Here is a 20,372-nt window from a genome sequence, read left to right as displayed (position 1 = left end):
TTCAAGTCAAGGGTCATTTGTTTGGGCTTTGAAATGTATTTTTCCTTGCATTGAAATATATATTCTATGTTTTGGAAATTCACCTCAAAATAAAGAAAGCTTCCGAGAGGGAGTGTTGTCTAATTTGGTTACTTGTTTATCTGCTCCTCACTTTGTTTTCCAGTAGGTACAACGTTTGCATTTCTAGCACCTCCTCGCAACTGCAGACCCGATAAATATTTGGGTTTTCTTTTCTTTTTACAACAGTAAAACCTGCCTATTAAGATAGTGGGATGTACTCGTAGCATATAGCTTTTATCAATGAATTAATACTTGCAAAAATAATTTCTATGAAATATTAATAATAGTTTCTATGAAATTATTTACAGATTTAAAATTGCAATCCTTGTTTTTATTTAAGGGTTCTGGCTTTCTTTTATTTAAGGCTTTCTTTAGAATTTGATGTTCTGAGCACATTATGTGCCATCAAATAGAAATAGTAGATGTGTTTTGATAAAGTTGATATTCATGTGCACGTAGGTATTATGAATGGGGAAAGAAAGAGAAAATAGTACCCAGGGGCCACAACTATTTTCCTTCTTTGTTCTGCCAGAAATACACTTAAATGAACAGACTTTCAAAATGGCAGTGCTTAAGGGCATATTAAGGAAATCATACTCAGAACTGGTTTTCTTACTTCAAAAATCAGGACTATATGTTTCCAGCATAACTAGTCTGAAAACTGTTCGACTACTGATGATATAGAAACTTTCTGTAAATTTGGCAGGTAAGTAAGTGTTTTCTTGAGGCTCTTGTGATTGATTTGTTTATATATTTTTTTGCTTTTCAGTGTACTTCCCCTGGTATGCCAGCCCATATGCAAAGCAGATCCATGTTAAGACCGCTGGAGCTGTCCTTCCCCAATCAAACCTCATATTCCGAAAATGAAATTTTAAAGAAAGAGTTAGAAGCAATGAGAACTTTCTGCGATTCAGCAAAACAAGACCGACTCAAGCTCCAAAATGAACTGGCTCACAAGGTGGCAGAGTGCAAAGCTTTAGCCTTAGAATGTGAAAGGGTCAAGGAGGATTCAGATGAACAGATAAAGCAATTAGAAGATGCATTAAAAGATGTGCAGAAGAGAATGTACGAGTCAGAAGGTAAAGTGAAGCAAATGCAGACGCATTTTCTTGCCCTTAAAGAGCATCTCACAAGTGAAGCAGCAACAGGGAGCCACAGGTTAACGGAGGAACTGAAGGATCAGCTGAAAGACATGAAAGCGAAGTATGAAGGTGCTTCAGCGGAAGTAGGAAAATTAAGAAACCAGATCAAACAAAACGAGATGCTGGTAGAAGAGTTTAAGAGGGATGAAGGCAAGCTGATAGAGGAAAATAAGCGATTGCAGAAGGAATTTAGTATGTGTGAAATGGAGCGAGAGAAGAAAGGAAGAAAGGTCGCAGAAATGGAAGGCCAGTTAAAAGAATTGTTAGCAAAGTTGGCCCTTTCCATTCCGACAGAAAAATTTGAAAACATGAAGAGCTTATTATCGAATGAAGTGAATGAGAAGGCAAAAAAATTAGTAGAGATGGAAAGAGAATATGAAAAATCACATGGTGAAATTAGACAGTTAAAGAGAGAACTTGAGAATTCTAAGGCCAAGTTTGCTCAGCATGTCAAACCAGAAGAACACGAACAACTCAAGAGTAGATTAGAGCAAAAATCTGGAGAACTTGGGAAGAAGATCACTGACTTAACATCAAAAAATCAGGAGTTACAAAAGGAAATTGAAAAGGTGTATCTGGATAATAAGCTCCTTACCCAGCAAGTACATAACTTAACAATGGAAATGAAAAATCATTATGTTCCTTTAAAAGTCAGTGAAGAAATGAAAAAGTCACATGATGCAATTGTTGATGATTTGAACAAAAAGCTTTTAGATGTCACACAAAAATATACAGAAAAGAAGTTGGGAATGGAGAAATTGCTAGTGGAAAATGACAGCTTAAGTAAGAATGTGAGCCACCTGGAAACTGTGTTCGTACCTCCTGAGAAGCATGAAAAAGAGATAATGGCTCTGAAATCCAATATCGTTGAACTTAAAAAACAGCTCTCTGAACTTAATAAAAAATGTGGGGAAGACCAGGAGAAGATAGATTCGCTCATGTCTGAGAACACCAACTTGAAAAAGACTATGAGTCATCAGCATGTGCCAGTTAAGACTCATGAAGAGATGAAAACTACATTGAGTAGCACATTAGATAAAACTAACAGAGAATTATTAGATGTGAAAAAAAAATTTGAAGATATAAATCGAGAATTTGTAAAAATAAAAGATGAGAATGAAATATTAAAAAGAAACCTGGAAAACACTCAGAACCAAATAAAAGCTGAGTACATCAGCCTAAAAGAGCATGAGGAAAAGATGAGCACTGTGGGTGAGAGCCTGAAAAAAGTGCAGGCGAATAGTGCTGAAATGTTGGCTAACTACCAAAAAGGCCAGGAAGAGATTGTGACGCTGCATGCTGAAATCGAAGCCCAGAAAAAGGAGCTTGACACAATACACGAATGCATTAAGCTAAAATATGCTCCAATTGTCAGCTTTGAAGAATGTGAGAGAAAATTTAAAGCAACAGAGAAAGAACTAAAAGAGCAATTATCAGAGCAGACACAGAAGTGTAATGTCAGGGAAGAAGAGGCCAGGAAGTGCAAGCAGGAGAATGACAAGTTAAAGAAGGAGATTTCCACTCTTCAGAAGGATTTAAAGGATAAGAGTGCTCTCATTGAGAATTCTCATGAAATGGAAAGAGCATTAAGCAGAAAAACAGAAGAGCTAAACAAACAGTTAAAAGACCTGTTACGGAAATACACAGAGGTAAAGAACGAGAGAGAGAAGCTAGTAGAAGAAAATGCCAAACAGACTTCTGAGATCCTTGCAGCACAAACTCTTTTGCAAAAACAGCATGTTCCACTGGAACAGGTTGAGGCCCTGGAAAAATCTCTTAATGGCACAATTGAGACTCTAAAGGAAGAACTGAAGAATAAGCAAAGGTGTTATGAGAAGGAGCAGCAGACTGTGACCAAACTGCAGCAGATGTTGGAGAATCAGAAGAACTCTTCTGTGCCGCTGTCAGAGCATTTGCAGATTAAGGAAGCATTTGAGAAAGAAGTTGGAGTCATAAAAGCTAGCTTGCGAGAAAAGGAGGAAGAAAGCCAAAACAAAACTGAAGAAGTCTCCAAACTGCAGTCTGAGGTCCAAAATACTAAGCAGGCATTAAGAAAATTAGAGACTAGGGAGGTAGTTGATTTGTCTAAATATAAAGCAACAAAAAGTGACTTGGAGACCCAGATTTCCAACTTAAACGAAAAACTGGCCAATCTGAATAGAAAGTACGAAGAAGTATGTGAGGAGGTTTTGCATGCCAAAAAGAAGGAACTATCTGCAAAAGATGAGAAGGAATTACTACATTTTAGCATTGAGCAAGAAATCAAGGATCAGCAGGAACGATGTGATAAGTCCCTAACAACAATCACAGAGTTACAGAGAAGGATACAGGAATCTGCTAGACAAATTGAAGATAAAGATAATAAGGTGAGCGCCGAGGAGTCTGTCTGACTGTGCTCTAGAAACCCCAGAGCACAGCTGCTGGAGTAGACTAGGGCTCCTTACCATAGCATCCTTCAAGACAGGTTCACAAGGCATTAACAAAGTGACCCTTAAATGCCACCTTTCCAGGTGGGCTACTGGTGTGTAAAATAATTTCGGAGTTTTAAAAAAAGTAAAGTCACACAAGCAAAAATCAAAAGGATTTTTCCTTTTCTTTCCTTAGCTGATCCAGCCAAGAATTGAGGAAAGATGGGAGACTCAAGGTTCATTTGCCTCATAAATGAATGGTCAAAATGCAGTGGGATTTAGGGTACCTAAAGAATGGTGAGGGAGAGGAGGAAAAAAGCCAAGTGTTTGGGCTACAAAAAACTAAGGGCACGGGCGAGCACCCCATACTTGGTCATGGCACTCACCCATACCAGTAAACTGAGCCCTCCAATTCACAGTACGTTCTGTCCCCATATCTTCCTACAGACTGGTCCTCTCACCCAGAATGTCCTGCCCCTGGTCTCTACTGAGTAAAGTCCTATACGGTCCATAATGCCCACTTCATCACTTATCCTCCTTCCTAGAGCCTTCATTGTCCAGTCTAGCCTACAGTAAACTGTCCCTCTTCTAAAATGCATGTTTTGTTTTGGCTTTGCCATCCGTTTAAATATGTATATCACCGTGCCAGAATTATGTGGTTAATCTTCCCAACCAGTCTTTAAGAGCGGGCTCATAACTTATCTTTCCTTCTTATTCATTCTCATGGTACAATTTACACAATAGGTGCTCAACAATATTTTTGAAACTAGTGGTTGCATAAAGTGCATACTATGAAGATGACCCGTCAGGGAGATTGAGTGCGGTTTTATCCACTCAACAAATATAAAATACCTTCTACGTGCCAGGTGCTATGCTTAGGGCTGAGGATATAGAGGTGAATAAAAGCAGACACAGCCCCAGCCCTCCTCAGTGGAAAGGTGCAAAACTAACCTTCTGACACGTCTACTCATATGACCCAGAATTTAAATGCTCTCACCTTGTTTGGAAAGTGATTATGAATATAATAATATATACTTATAGTAGCAATTTATTAATATCTACTTATAATTGTTGCCATTTATTGAGCATCTACTACATTCCAAGCATATATTTATGAGTGCATTTGATTTTCTTCACTATGAAAGAATTTCCCCTTTCACTGATAAGGAAACTAAGGCTCAGAAAAATAAAGGAAATTAGCCAAGCTTACACAGCTAATAAGAATCAAACCTGTCTGGCTTTAAAGCCTGTGCTTTTTCCACTACTCTAACCAGCCTCCGTATATTTTTCTCTTTATTACAAAATAGTCTATAGTTATACATTCTTGAAAAGAACAAGGCACGTAAGTTAATTCTAGGCTTACATGAGCCATGCTTTTTTACTTTTCAAACTTTGTTGGAAGGAATCCCTTCTACCTTCCTATGTTTCAAACTTCCTGGAAGGTAGTCTATATACCTTCATACGTACTTATATATTATCTAAAAATAAGAAGAATGAAGTCACACTCATATTTTAGGATATATATTGTATTTATTATTAATTTGGTAATGCTTTTGTAAGGAATTTACGGAGAGAAATTTAGTTAAATTATATAGTCATGTGTTGCTTAATGACGTGGATACATTCTGAGAAATGCATCATTAGGTGATTTCGTCGTTGTGTGAACATCATAGAGTGCACTTACACAAACCTAGATGGTAAAGCCTACTACACAGCTAGGCTCTATAGTACTAGTCTTATGGGAGCACCATCATATACGTGGTCTGTTGTCCACCCAAATGTCACTATGTAGCACATGACTGTAATGTACATACTATTGATAACAATCTTGACAATATTCATTCCTCAATTTCCTGGTATATAAATATAAATTTTATGTCTCAAGGAATGATTTCTGTGTAAAGATGTTTATTATAAGTGAATAATATATATTTTTCTCCCACAACTGTTTTCTTTTTTTATAAGATAACCGAACTGCTTAATGATGTGGAAAGACTAAAACAGGCTCTCAATGGCCTTTCACAACTCACCTACACGAGTGGGAGTCCCAGCAAGAGACAGAGCCAGCTCATTGATGCTCTGCAGCACCAGGTGCAGACCCTGCAGCAGCAGCTGGCTGTGAGTACCAGGCCTGTAGGGCTCCATGCCGATAAGCGCGGGCTCGAGTTTGGCTGTTGTAGAGGCTTATTTAGAAGCCAAGTTGATTTGTGACTGTGCAGATCCAAGAATGTAATCATTTTTGCTAAAAGTTACTTATACTAGTCATATAATATCATTTATTTGGTGCTTATTATATGGCAGGCACTACTGTGAACATTTTACATACTTCATCTTTAAATTTTATCTTCATCACAATCCTACAAGATTTTAATCCCCCCCCCCCCCATTTAATTCTTAAGGAAACAAAGATGAAAATACTTGATGCCTGGGGTTGTACAGTTAGGATTTAATCCTGGGATTGGCTGACTCCGCATCTGGTGTCTTTTCAACTGCAGCACACTCTCTAAAATATTGGTCCACTAAACTAAAGGAGGTTTTTAATAATCTCTTATCCTTATGAATAAAGATAGGCATTTCTGTGGTTTTATACCTTATATCCTTATATATTAAAAGAAAACATTTGGATGTATATATCTGTATAGTTACCCCATATCCATATCCATAGTTACCTATATGGATATATGTCTCCTTTATATATTAAAAGAAAGCATCTGGATTTGGAAGCTGAGATGAGAGCTCAATTCTAAGCCCCGCCACTTAAAAGCCAGTGACATGGAACATTCCCCTTAACTTTTAGCTTCCTCATCCACAAAAGAGGATAAGAATTGATTTCTTGTTTGTTTGTTTGCTTTTGTAATTGAATGAGGTAATATACATGGAAATGCTAAGTAAAACATAGCCCAATCAAATGTAAATTGTTGCTAAAATTTTCCTATTCTGTAGGAATTGGTTATGAATTGTTTTTGAATAGAAGAAAGTTATTTTTGTTTTGTTATGAGGAGGATTGGCCCTGAGCTAACATCTCTGCCAGTCTTCCTCTATTTTTTATGTGGGATGCCTCCACAGCGTGGCTTGGTGAGCGATGCTAAGTCCAGGCCCTAGATCTGAACCTGTGAACCCTGGACCTGCCAAAGCAGAGTGTATGAACTTAACCACTATGTCACCAGGCCAGCCCTGGAAAGTTATTTTTTAAAGTGTTGATCTTGTAACACTGTTGACCTACAGATTAATGATGACAAATTGCTGATCTGGATCTTATCAAAAGGATATGGTAGTCTCTTCAAAAATTGGAAATATTTCTTTATTGTTTGTCATGTTTGTGATGCTATGCTAAGCACTGTCAGGGTTATAGAGAGTATACAGTTCCTGTCCCCGAGGAGTTCTGAGTAGTTAGACAGGGAAAACATATAGATCCATGAAAAGTAAAATAACAAGACAAAAAATATCAAATACAGAATTGAGAATATAGTCCCAGAGTCAAAGTTGAATATGATATGAATTCATAGTGATGTGAGTTCCCAGGAAGGAAAGATTACTGGTGTGGTGGTAGCTAGTTTCAAGGAAGAAGGGAGCACCTAGCGTGAACTTTTTGGATAGATGGTGTTTTGGTAGGTGGAAGGAAAACAGAGACTCTCAGGCAACGGAAATCGTGTGAGGAAGGCTTGGAGGTGGACTGCAAGTGGCATGCCCCAGGGGCCGTAAAAGGCCAGTCAGCCTGGCTAGTCTGGGAGCTATATTTGAGGCCAAATTGTGAAGGCTGTTGGGAATGAAGCGGATGAATTTAGATTCTCTCTTATATGTAACAACGTGTCACCCGAGGTTATTGAGTCAAGGTGATATGAGGAAAGAGCTACCTTAATCTCGGAAGCATGGGAGGAAATAAAGTCTAGAGACAGGGAGACAAGATGGGAAGTTTGCAATAATCCAAAGCACAAGTTGATATGTGTCTGGATAATTTTGTGGCATTAGATGTGAACTAAGGCGATGATTTCATGTTACCTAGGATTAAGTGGCATTGCTCTCACTGTGAATGTTCCCACACATTTATTAGAAAAGTTTATACTATTGTTATGCTATAGAATTTTGGATCTGGTGAGTCCAAGGAGTAGCAGGAGCAGTTTAATTATACTCCTGTTTTGTAGTATCAAGCAACATTGTCACAAGCCTCTGGGTGTTTGAAAATGTGAGTGCTGATATCCTCATCTGTCCATCTTTCCACGTTTCTAGGATGCCGACAGACAGCACCAAGAAGTAATTGCAATTTATCGGACACACCTTCTTAGTGCTGCACAGGTAAAGAACTGTTTCTCCTTTGGAAAGGATATTGTTTCAGAGAAAATAATTCTTCATTTTTAAGTAAATATATATGAAAGTAATTGATGTTTCAAGTAGTTATACCCCATATGCTTATTTAAAAATGATTATGTTTCTTTTCATCATGGCTTGCATATCTCCCAGAGAAATTTACAAAGCTATATGACAACACAGTATCTTAAATTTAGTGTTATCTCCATCTGCTTGTCACTCATTTTATAGACAGTTTGGCGACATATGATGGCAGCACACATTAATGGTATCATTAGCTGGAGATAATGCCTTGACACCCACATGTGGCTGTCAGCTAAAAGAGGAGAGTGCAAAGGACTTCATTGTTTCTTGGTAGCTCAGGAGTATTTCTTTGAAATGTAGAGAATACTATAAAAGTGCAAAAATGACAAGTAAGGTGTGCACAGAATTGTAATACTTTAAGAAAAAAAATGGTTCTCTTGGATTATCAGTAATATTTATTTATTGAACCTTAAACTCAATGAAGCATAAGATTAAGAATTTCCATCTGTGGGGTTGTAATGAGAAAGCTCTTTTTTAAAAAAATAAATCATATTAAGGAAATGTTTAACATACGAAGGATGCTATACTTAATGCTCTGTAGAAACCCTATGATCAGCATCTCCAAAATTCTCAGAATAGATTTTTCAGGAAGACATACTAAAAGAGAAATGTTAGAATGGCAGGTGAGATATAATGAGAATTATTTAGGATTTGAAGTGTCAGACCACACTGTAAAAAAAAAAAAAAAAAAAAAAAGACAGGTGTTAAGAGAAAGCTTCAGAGAAGGAGAGAAGATCATTTAAAAAAAAAAAAAAACTAGGTAAAATAATAAAAAGGAAGGAACTTTATGACCTTGAATTCTTAAAATTGAAAAGCCTGCCTTTTCTATAGGAGGTGAAGGGGAAACCAATGGAAAAGAATGAATGGTGTGATAAAAGAAAGTAGCCAAGGATACTTTCTTTTGAGTAGATAGAAGATAAGTTGGGATTGAAAGTATATTGCAATTGTTAGAGAAGCTTATTGATGGACAGCAGGACAGGAGGTTTAGGTGGAGAAATAGTAGAAAAGTGCAGACCTGCGTTAGAGAGGGTGGGGGATTCACTGGGGTCTGATATTGGCCGTGGGAGGAAGAGCGTACCCCTGCTGAAAGATGCTGCAGACTAACAAGGCTGTCAACTTCGTATAAGGTATGCTTCCAAAATTTGAAATTATTTTCTGCTGACTCCAATGAAACATAACAAAAGCAATTGACATGTGAAATGGTCTTGCCTTCTGGCATCATGAAGTTGACTAAGAAATTCAGTTTAGTCACTTATGGCTAATGTTTGGAATTTAAACATCCTGCTGTTATAGAAACAGATTTTGGAAGCAAAACTTCTTGTATTAATAGGAAGTGTTATGCTCATGCAAAGACAGAGGGGAAGTGCTCAAGCAAAGACAAAAGGGAAGAGGGTGTTGTAAGCCCCTCATATTGACTTGCATTTAATCAACCTCTTGCCATCTTTTTAAGTTCAAAGTGTTTCTTTCTGAATATAAATGGCTAACATTCGTGTAACAAGATCTCAACCTCACCAGTAAAGGGGGACATGCAAGTAAACAAGGAGGCACCATTCTGACTTCTGGGATTGGTAGATATTAAACAAGATGCTAGCCTACAGCACTGACCAGGGTGTTGTGGGAAATGGGCATTTATACCCTGTTGGTGGGAGTGAAATTGTTATAATCTCTGTAGAGGGAAATTTCGTAGTCCTTAGCAAGATGAAAAATCGAGCCTGCTTTTTGACTTAGCCCTAGGAATCTGCCCAGAAAGACTGAAACACCTTAAATGCCCATCACTGGGGTGATGAGTAAAGAAATTATGATACATCTGTACAGTGGAATATTATACAGTAATTTTAAATAATTAAGGAAATAATTTGGAAAAAATTTTTATGACAGGTGAAAAGGCAAGTTGCAAAATAATATATATGATCCTAGTTAATAAATATGGGGATTTTTTTCCATTAATAACTTTTCTAATTAAAAAAAAAAGCAGGAGCCAAAACAAATTTTCCTTGTAGTTTACTTTGTTATCTGTAACTTATGCTGCCCCTGTCTTCTGAGCCGTTATTTAAAAAGAGAGAAGTTTGTTCATCTGTTTTCTGATAGTAGATGTTAGGAGCAACTAGTGTGCACTCCTTTTAAATTGATCTTCTTTATTTCCATGAGAGAGCTCAACTCCCTTTTCTAGTAAATCCTTTAGAATATGGCCAGGGTGGTGAGGATTTGGCATTTGGTGAGTCACAACCAGTTAGGCCCTGTTAAAAAGCCTTTGTCTTTTGGATTCTCGTGTAGATGAAGACTACATAAAATATTTCTCCTCTTTTCTTCTTTCTCTCTAGGGTCACATGGATGAAGACGTGCAGGCGGCCTTACTCCAGATCATACAGATGCGGCAGGGGCTTGTGTGCTAGCGGTCAGCGCTGACCAGCCAGCGTCTGCTTTCCCTACTGGGGCTGAGCATTCTGTGTGCACCTCCATGGCCTTTCTGGGTCTTACTGTGCTAGTATAATTAAAATAAAATATATTTTGTTCCATCAGTAGGTTTTTTTAATTAGATGAGCCTGTTACTGAGTTTTTCAGTATCAATTCAAATCTTGTATTCTATATACATATGTTAGTTAATTTTACAGTGAGGCCTACCAAACACTTTGCCTTGGATTGGCTGCATATTTTTAAACCATTGAGTCCTTGATTAAACATGAGCCATCTGCGTGGGTCCATATGAAGAGGGGTTAAGCTGAAATAATTGTTTAAACATTTCTTTTAGAGAAATTAATTTGGTTGGCAGCCACTTTTAAGTGGATCAAAAGATCTTTCAGATCTTCAGCTGAGCCGTGAGACCTGCTGCAGTTCAAGGAGTGCATTGTGACTTGGCTGGCCAAGGTGCATTTTTATTGAAGTAAATTAATGAGTGCCTTTGACTTCTTTTGGAGGTACAGACTTTTTTCTTCTTACACTAGTAACTTTTATGCCTATTTAAATATATTTCTTTTCATAAAGGGTTTGCAGTGCTAACTTAAATTAAGGAAAGGTAAGGGTGGTATATACCAGGAGTTTATAATAAAATTGCTTCATAATCTCCACAACAGTATCTTAATTTTCACTTGTGGTGACTTTTGTTGCCACAGTATTTAGAGAACTGTGATAAATGGTATACTAAGTTTTTCAAAGTCTCAAAAATTTTAGACTTTTTAAAGCAATTATGTTGACATTTGCTACTATAGTAACCAAGCACTCGTTAGACTTGCGTCCTCCAAATGTTTTGTACTTATTTATAGGAAAATTGCACTAATGAGATTAATAATGTGAAAAGCAGTTTTCTTGCAAAATTAGCATTAGAGAATTGATTTTAGAAAACCTCTATAAGGTTTTAGACGAACGTGCAATAATATAGTAAACTGTAAGAATATAGTTAGCAAGAAAATAATAAAATTGGACATGTTTATAGTAAATACTCTATCGTAACCAACTATTTTTATTAATTATATCTCATTAAGGAAGGTTTATATGTTTTTTTATTTTTATTAACATTTTGTGTTACCATTCAGATTAAAATTACTAATTTGACTGTTAGCAAAATAAACTGAACAAATGAGTCATTTGAGCCAAGTTTTTTTAAATTCCGAAATGTGCCTTAACGATAATCTTTGAGCATCCTGAACCAAATTTTTGATCCCATTTTGGTATGATAACAAGGACAGAGAACCATCAAAGTAGCTTTTCCCAGCAAAGAATACGCCATTGTATTTCTTCAGTGTAACAGGGAAAAGTCAGAATCGGATTTATTTTTAATTCTTTAGGTAGATAGACACAGTTTACATAAGCAGTATTTGGATTCTTTAATTTTTATATTTAATGTTTTTCTTCAGCATGAGTTCTGTTTCATGAGTATTAGGTCACCTGTAGAAGCTCTAGAGTAGAGAAAGTTCTTAACTGAATACTCACATCTCAGTGTGGTATTTTCCTTATTAGGGGTGGGAAGGGAACCTTATGTGTATTTTATTTTGTCTTCAACCATCAATAAAATGTTTTCAGTGGAATACTGTTTTGAACATCCTTGTAAAAAATTTACAAGGTAAACTAGTCCATGTGCTGTCTTTGGAGAGTTTGGTAGAGAGATCGATGGGGTCGAAAGTACAGATGATGATAGCCATTTTCAGTTTGCTGTGTAGAGGGAAATACCAAGTAACTTCCTTGTGTTAATCCCATTGTCTCCTTCACTCACCTTTTGATGTCAAAGGCAAGATTGCATTTACAACAGTGAAGGCTAAAGCTTTTTAGATGGTAAGCAAGTGGAACACATATAACGGGCGATGCTGGTCTCTCTGCTGTTCTATATTCAGAAAGATAGGAGGGCTGAACTTACGGCTAAGAGAAAGGAAGATCAGTTGTTGTCTAAGATTTGAATGCTCTCTGAAAGAATCACTGAATTCCTCTTGGAGTACAGTCCTTTGCTGAAAGCTTTATTACTATTCTATTGTTTAGTTTTTTTCTTATCACTCCTGCTTCATCAGAAAAGCTCATTCCTTTTGACAGAGGGTCAGTATTATAGAGAACTATTAAAATAAAATCAAATATTCATGCAGTGAACATCTGAAATTTTAATATTACAGTGATTCTAATCACTAGCTATACCTGTGCTGTTATAAAATTCCAGATGAATTTAGCTTAAACTTTCTTATGGATTTTTTTTTTTTTTTTTTTGCAAGGAGGACTGGCCCTGAGCTAACATCTGTGCCAGTCTTCCTCTGTTTTGTGTGTGGGATGCTACCACAGCATGGCTTGATGAGCGGTGTGCAGGTCCACACCTGAGATCAGAACCTGCAAACTCTGGGCCACCAAAGCAGATTGTGCCAGCTTGATCACTACGCCACCGGGCTGGCCCCTCTTATGGCTTGTTTTTTATTTAAACCTTTTCTCTTGACCCTAACCAAATGTTATACTGTTTAAATTTTTCTGTTTTTCTAAATGCATTGGATCATTGCTGCTTTAAAAGTCTTGCACTTTGGGGGTCTGGCCCCGTGGCCATGTGGTTAAGTTCATGCACTCCACTCCAATGGCCCAGGGTTTCACAGGTTGGAAACCTGGGCACAGACATGGCACCGCTCATCAGGCCATGTCGAGGCAGCATCCCACATGCCACAACTAGAAGGCCCCACAACTAAAAACACACAACTATGTATTTGGGGAGAAAAAGGAAAAACTAAAATCTTTAAGAGTCGTGCACTTTAGAACATGAGTACTTCTTTTCCTCCAGTGTTACCACCTTTCTTCTAACAAGGACCTAAAAACAGTTTTCATACACATGCTTCTTACCTGCCTAATGGTTCATGTTCTTAGTTCACTTGTTTCAAAGTAGAAAAGGAGAGAGTTTTAAATTAGTTTTTGGTGTCCATGATGACTAGATATATTAGTGTCTGCTTACACTAATGCCAACCATTAGGTAACAGTGGTTACAAGCTTCTCTTGATATCTGCTCCACCGTGATGGAAGAAAACTGCTTCTCACCGCCTCTCTGTTTTCCTCGTCACTGGATTCTGCAGCCTCTTGGTGAGCTGCTTCCTTCTTGCAAGTCCTATGCATCAAAGTAATGGCAGTACCTCTGGCACCAAAATAAGGATCGAAAGAGGATTGTCTGTGATGAGCGTGCAAAAAATATGGCTGCATACAACTGGCAGGGGAAAAAGAACCTGGACCTTACTCCAGGCTGCTAAATGTTGTGAATAATTTTCAGAGAGAGGAAAAAACAATTATTATGAATAATTTTCAGAAAGAAAAAAATGGCACCATAAAATACATCATGCACAAAATGCAAAATGGAAAATAGGCATTCCAGCCCTTGTTGCATTCGGTGATGATCCCCACTAAACTGGGTCTGAGACTTTGTTGTTGGAAGTTCTTTCCCATGTTTTGGCCTTGGCTGTTTGAAACAAGATTGTCTAGACCAGCCTCTCCAGGTAAATATTAACCTGCTTCTTAGCCTGGCTTCTGTTTCTTACTGTGTATATGGGCCTTTGGCTCACAAGAGTCATGAATGCAGAGATTTAGAAAAAAAAAAGATAAAGCTGCAGCAGAGATGGTAATCTGTTAAGACTCCCTGGGCAGTGAGAGTGCTTGTGTTTAGCATAATTGGGCATGTGGCATCATTTATGCATTAGAGGCCATTTTCATTATTTATGCCTGCATGAACAAACATTGATGATGAATGAATTCAACCAAAAAGGGAAGGTTACAAAAATGTCATATGTAAATGAAAAAGAGCCAAGACTTGTGAGGGTTGCTTCCCCAGTTTTATATGTGTGTGTGTATACACATACATACATATACATTCTATTCAGTGAAATAATACAGGAGATATCAATAAAAATAATGCTCCTTATAATTGATATTTGGCATCAAATTGTACTTAATGGGCCTGATTTTTATTTTACATTTTAAACAGGTTTGCAATTTTTTTTTCAAGATAGTGGTCCTGGGAATATTCTGAATTCAGGAAAGAGTTTAGAGAGGTTATTGCCTTCTTAATAATTTAGAGCTTCTATTGCTCTGCCAAGTCAGAAGATTAACATTTAATAGAAAAAAATTATGTATCTATAATTCAGTCACGGCTATTAGATCAGATGGATTTTACATTAAGTGAAAAAGATGTCGAGCATTTAAGGACCATTAAACTACAGGAATCTTTTATTGGGTTTTAAGGCCTCCGATCCTGTGTCCTGCTGCGAAGAGTATTTATTTTACATATACAGAACGCTTTAAGGATGGGGAAAGGGCATACATTTTCAATGAAAATAGGCCATAAAAAAGTGTGATTTTCCACATTGTGAACAGCTACCATACAGATTCAGTCTTATTTTATAATAATTAGTTTTATGCATCATTAAGTAGCTTTGTTACAGGCTAGAAGAACATGGTGAAGGCCACTTTAAAAGTGGTACCTGCAGGAAATCCAAGTAGCTGAGTACCCTCTGTTGTTGATATCTCTCTTCAAGAAACCATATTTCTAGGGGCTGGCCTGGTGGCGCAGCGGTTAAGTTCGCACGTTCCGCTTCTCGGCGGCCCAGGGTTCGCTGGTTCAGATCCCGGGTGCGGACATGGCACTGCTTGGCAGCCATGCTGTGGTAGGCGTCCCACGTATAAACTAGAGGAAGATGGGCACGGATGTTAGCTCAGAGCCAGGCTTCCTCAGCAAAAAGAGGAGGACTGGCAGTAGTTAGCTGAGGGCTAATCTTCCTCCAAAAAAAGAAACCATATTTCTAGTAGTTTCCAGGTCGCTCTGTATTGTAAAGAATTTAAGTTTGAAAATGCCTTCTCCAGTGATCCTTAAGGACTATAAAAAAAAAAGAAAACGAGAAGTTACTTCTAATAAGTGTCTACTTTTTTCTAGTGATGCCCAAATTATCAGGGAAGGACTGGAATTCGACTCTTGAGAAGAATCACCTAAGGGAAGAAAGTCGGCACCATCCTTTCTGTTAAGTGCTTGTAACACACTTTACATTGTCCCAATTAAAACATGACAAGCAATATCTTAATATAGACTTTTCTTCCTGTTTACACCATACCTCCTGTCCCATTCTCACCTCCGAGAACTGGGAAGAGGTTTATGTAGGAGTATAAAAGCAAATGGACTCATGGAGGATGTGGGAATGTAACTTTTTTTCCTACAATGTCCAAACAAATTTTGTGATTTTCTTTCTTGCTATTCTAGGCTCTTTTTAATTGCCTCTGACTAAAGTGGCACCTTATGGGCTGCTGCAGAAATTCTCTTTAGGATTTAAAAATGAAGCCTATTCATATTCAGAGTCTTCCTGCTAAAATCTGTTAAGCCAAAATAAAAATGACTGCTACTTAAATTTTTTTCCTCTTTGTTATTGCTACAAACATTGTCTCACTTACAGGAATTGCAAGTTCCCATTTATGCACAATTAAAAAACCTTCTTTGTACAAATGGAGAGAGACGAACTATCAGGACTGCCAACACGAGTCCTAAGGATTGAAGTGTATGTGCCTCAATCAAATAAAGGGGAGCTGCTCTCTTGAGCTTGCAGGCTTGCTTTTTTTTGAGCGAATTGTTCCAGTTGGCCTTAATCCCTAAGCAATATAGCTCCTTTAAAACCATCTTTATTCATTCACACCAATTGACACTTTAAGAAATTCCTCTAGCTACTGTTCATCTAAGTCTAAATTTATCTGTTAGAATTGAATGCGTTTAAGAGGATTTGCAATCTGTGAATATCCGAAATACTATTCATTGTCAATATTTTTGGTGTGCCATAGCCAATCTTCTTAGAATGTACACAGCCACTTAACGGCAGCAGAGCTCGAATACATCGCAGCCATTGGGATAACCTGAAGGAGGGCTTTTCTCCAACTCCGTGCTACCATTCTGGCACAGCTTGTGTGCTTTTGAACATCAGAAAGAATTCCTTAATAAGCTCTTGCTCTCCTTCCAGACCCTTTTGGGCAATCTCGCCCTCCACGTTCTCTAAGTAGAGAGCAGTTACCAGGACAACAAGAATATGAGGATGATTTAATTGTGATCTGAAGTCTAACCAGAATAAAGAGCTAGTGCCTTGAATTTACATTCTAGGTTTCCAAGCAAATGTCAATACGCATATTTATTATTTTTGCCCTACCTCATTACCAAAAGGATTTTAAGACGGCTTACAAATTTTTCCTTAATATGGGAGAGGAGAAGGGGGATGGTAAATATTAAAAGGATAGGAAAAACAAGCAGCAGCTTGAGATCCAGAAAACATGCCATAAACACCATAATAGCCCGCTTTTCTGCAGCTGACCTCAATTTGACTCAACTTCCTAGCAGCCAAAGCAAGGAAGAGAATATCATGTACGTGAGGCACAGCATCCTTTAGGAAGAACACAGCTATTCTGGGTTCTGAAGCCTGCCAGGGTTTCCCCCGTGGGTCAAATACATCAATTGGTATACTTCACAAAAGAGTATGCAGTCCCTCCAGGGCACATGCTGTGGTTTAAACAGGGTCCATCTTCCTAAGTGCTTCTATCTGACTTCATGGTAAGAAACTTAGGCTTTTTGTGTGTGTGAGGAAGATTGTTCCTGAGCTAACATCTGGGCCAACTTCCTTTGTTTTATATGTGCAATGCCACCGCAGCATGGCTTGATGAGAGGTGTGTAGGTCCACACCGGAGATCCGAACGTGCGAACCCCAGGCCACTGAAGTGGAGCATGTGAACTCAACCACTACGCCACTAGGCCTGCCCCAAAAGCTATTTTTTAATAACCTTTTTATTTTGGAATAATTTGTAGCCTATGAGATGGTTGAATCAGAGTAATAATAGTCCACATTTTGGATCCATTTGGGTCCATGAGGAAAAGTTTATAATTTTTCTCTCTCATCTTTTTCTTGATCCACAGATGTCTGTCTGTGGTATATTAGCCTTGCTTTCGGCTATCTTTTTGTGTTCATTACCTTTTCCCTTCAGGCCTCCTATGCTCTCGCCATAGCCGAAATCCTCCATTTTGCACCCGCTTATCCAGGCCTGCCATGTGCTCCTGTTCTTCATCCCCCTCACCTCCATTCTGAGATAGGAAACGGTGCAGCTGGCTGAGGCAGGAGGTAAAAAGCAGTGTGACCAAATTAATTCACACCGGTTGTAAATTATAGATAATGTTAACTATTATAAATGAATTTTTATTTTTAAAAAGCATATTTAACCCCTGGTAATGTATTAATTAGCAGAGAACCTTAGGGAGAATAATAAAACTAAGGGGAAAAATCATATTTTAAGGGGAGAGGAAGATAATTTGCCACAAGCAGAGGCATCATCCCTGCCCGAATTATGCTCACCCATCTTCACAGTTCCCTCGAAACTATTGCTGCTTTTCAGATTCCTCTTCCCTCTGTATTTTTGATGAAAATCCCTTTTTTAAAGTGTTTTATGTGGAGGACATTTACTGTTCTCTTGACCACCAGCGTCTGAACCACCTTTCTGTGTATAGAGAATTCTCTGCCTTGTGAGTCTTAATGAGATTAAGACATCTGCCCACTATAGAGGCTGAAAATGCCAAATGTTTGCTTTTCCCTGACATCCTGGGATGCAGGCATATGACCCAGGGCAGGTCATTTTGCCAGTTGTGCCCTTGACTTTGACTTTGATTAGGGGACTAAGTGACAGTGAGAGAGAGAGGTGGTTCTGGTCTCTCTTTCTGATAGCAGGGACAGTTGGGTTTGCTGCAAGATCAAGGAGCTGGTGCAGAGATGTAGGTGGCCCAAAGATTAGCATCTAATACTTGATGAGACGACTGCTGTTATTCTGCCTGGACAGACTTTGGAAGCTTTTTCTGTCTGCTTGGGCCCAAGCCTGGTTTTCTGCCTTCTCTGTAATTCAGTGAGCTACCCAATACATTCTTAATAAATCCCCTATTTGCTTAAAACAGCCAGAATTGGTTTCTATTGCTTCCAATTAAGAACCTAGGCTGATATAAATTTTTTGCCCTTATTCCCAAAGCAAAGTATGTTCAATCTAGAAAATTTTGGAAAATATAGACAGGAAAAAGGAAAAAATAATTCACCCCAAACCTATAGATAACCATTGTTAATGCTTTGGGGTATCTTTTCCAATACTGTTGTATGCATCCATTCCAAGGAAGACGATCCTGTGGAAGAATAATGGTACAGGATTTTGAGCCACTTCCTTCTCCGTCCAGGGTACCCAGTCAACAGGCTACCTACCCTTGTTTTAAGAGCCTGGGGTTAAGAGTGCTTAACCGAATTGGGCAAGAATTACTTCTAACTCCTGTAGCTAGTTTAAGAATCCCCTGTAAAAGGGTGTTAACTCTTTGCCATATAGGTTGCAATCTTTTCCTCTGACTTTGTATTTGTCTTTTAACTGTTTTTTCTCTTATTTAGAAGTTTAAAATTTGTATACAGTCAAATTTGACCATCTTTTATGGTTTCTGGCATTGGTGTCATATCTTAAACGTCCTTTCCCAACATATGTATCTATATTTTATCTAGTAATTTTATGGTATTATTATTTATATTAAACAAATCCATTTGGAATTTGTTTTATGGTATCACGTGAGGTACAGATTCTGTTTAATTTTTGTCCATATTGCCGTCCAGTCTGTCTGATTAATTCCATTATCTTTTATCTTCCATTCAGTAATCTTTATTTTCTCCATTGATTTGTAATGCCACCTTGAGAACATATTAAATCTCTGTATGTATCTGGGGCTACTTTTTGACTCTGCATTCTGTTCTCTTGGTCTATCTCTTACCTCCACTTCAAAATCTATATATGCTTTCAAGTTCCAAATCTTTCCACAATTGCTCTTGAAAAAATAAAAGACAATCTTGGATAAATAGGCAGGGATTTTGGGGAACCTGTCAGTTAGGGTTTACCATTATGGAAAATTCTTCTTTCATGTGGGCTAGGAATGGAATGTTCTTGTTAACACCGGTTTCTGGTATAATAAGAAACCACATTGAAGTAATTTACTTCAATTTTGAAGAAATTAATTTTGAGAATTCACAAGTCCTGTCAAGACCTTACAGTATCTCAGGATCAGCAGCAAGATCACAAACACAAACTGTCATTATGCTGTAGATGTGCTGATGTGCTCAGTAACAGGGCCTGCGCAGAATACTGGATGACTATGTTTTCTTTTTGGATGCTGGGAGTGAAGTGAGGTCCTTGGAGACAGATGGTAAGTCCACCAGTTTGCTATGTGAGTCACCACATGCTCACTAAGCTGATGAATGGACTTTGTGAGTTAGAACTATTACAGAATGGTAACTAAGACTGATAAACAGCTAGTCAGTAGTTCATGGAGCCATTCCCCAGAGGAAGGAAAAGGTTCTTTCTATCCTACTGGGCTCCACATAGCTTTCTTCCAGGGGGGCCAAGAGGACTCACTTGGATTTCTACAGCACACCACACAAGACCACTGCTTATGCTCAGGTCTTAGAAGAAGAATCCGTAAAAGTTTCCCACATTGGTAGGATTGGTTGTTTTGGAGGAAAACCAATGAAAACTCATGCATGGACTGAAAAATAAGGGAGCTGGGGCATTTGTCTGCAGCGCTTCCCCACTGCCCTGAGGAGGACCCTCTGCTATCCCAGCCAAACCGGGCCAACGTCATTGCATTCGTAGTCCTAGGCTTTCCTGCCGCCTTGCTTTGCCCACCTTATGCCCATCACTTGAAATGATCTCTCATCCATTTTTTCCTATTATACTTCACATAGTTCTTGAAGGAAGAACTCAAATCTGACTTCCCTGAAGCCGTCCAGGAATTCCCTTTTGGAAGAGTTTTCCTCTTATTCTGAACTCAAAGAAGTTCATAAAACATTTCTTGAGTACTTGCCATGTATCAGAAAGGCAGTGTCCCAGTTGATACTAGATTCCTATG

General features: G+C 38.2%; 1 protein-coding gene across 2 annotated transcripts in view; it reads left to right on the top strand.

The window, feature by feature from the left end:
• LOC124235541 (uveal autoantigen with coiled-coil domains and ankyrin repeats) overlaps positions 1-12,021 on the top strand; it is an 83,398-nt gene extending 71,377 nt beyond the window's left edge. For both annotated transcript variants that reach the window (XM_046653726.1, XM_046653727.1), the window contains exons 16-19: positions 830-3,568; positions 5,576-5,728; positions 7,838-7,903; positions 10,321-12,021. In XM_046653726.1, the coding sequence (XP_046509682.1) occupies positions 830-3,568; positions 5,576-5,728; positions 7,838-7,903; positions 10,321-10,392 (3,030 nt within the window). In that variant the 3' untranslated portion in view covers positions 10,393-12,021. The remainder of the gene's footprint in view (positions 1-829; positions 3,569-5,575; positions 5,729-7,837; positions 7,904-10,320) is intronic.
• Positions 12,022-20,372: the final 8,351 nt, after the last annotated feature.

This window comes from Equus quagga, chromosome 2 (genome assembly GCF_021613505.1).
Source record: "Equus quagga isolate Etosha38 chromosome 2, UCLA_HA_Equagga_1.0, whole genome shotgun sequence".
Classification (NCBI taxonomy): domain Eukaryota; kingdom Metazoa; phylum Chordata; class Mammalia; order Perissodactyla; family Equidae; genus Equus; species Equus quagga.
This window is presented reverse-complemented; position numbering and strand designations above follow the sequence as displayed.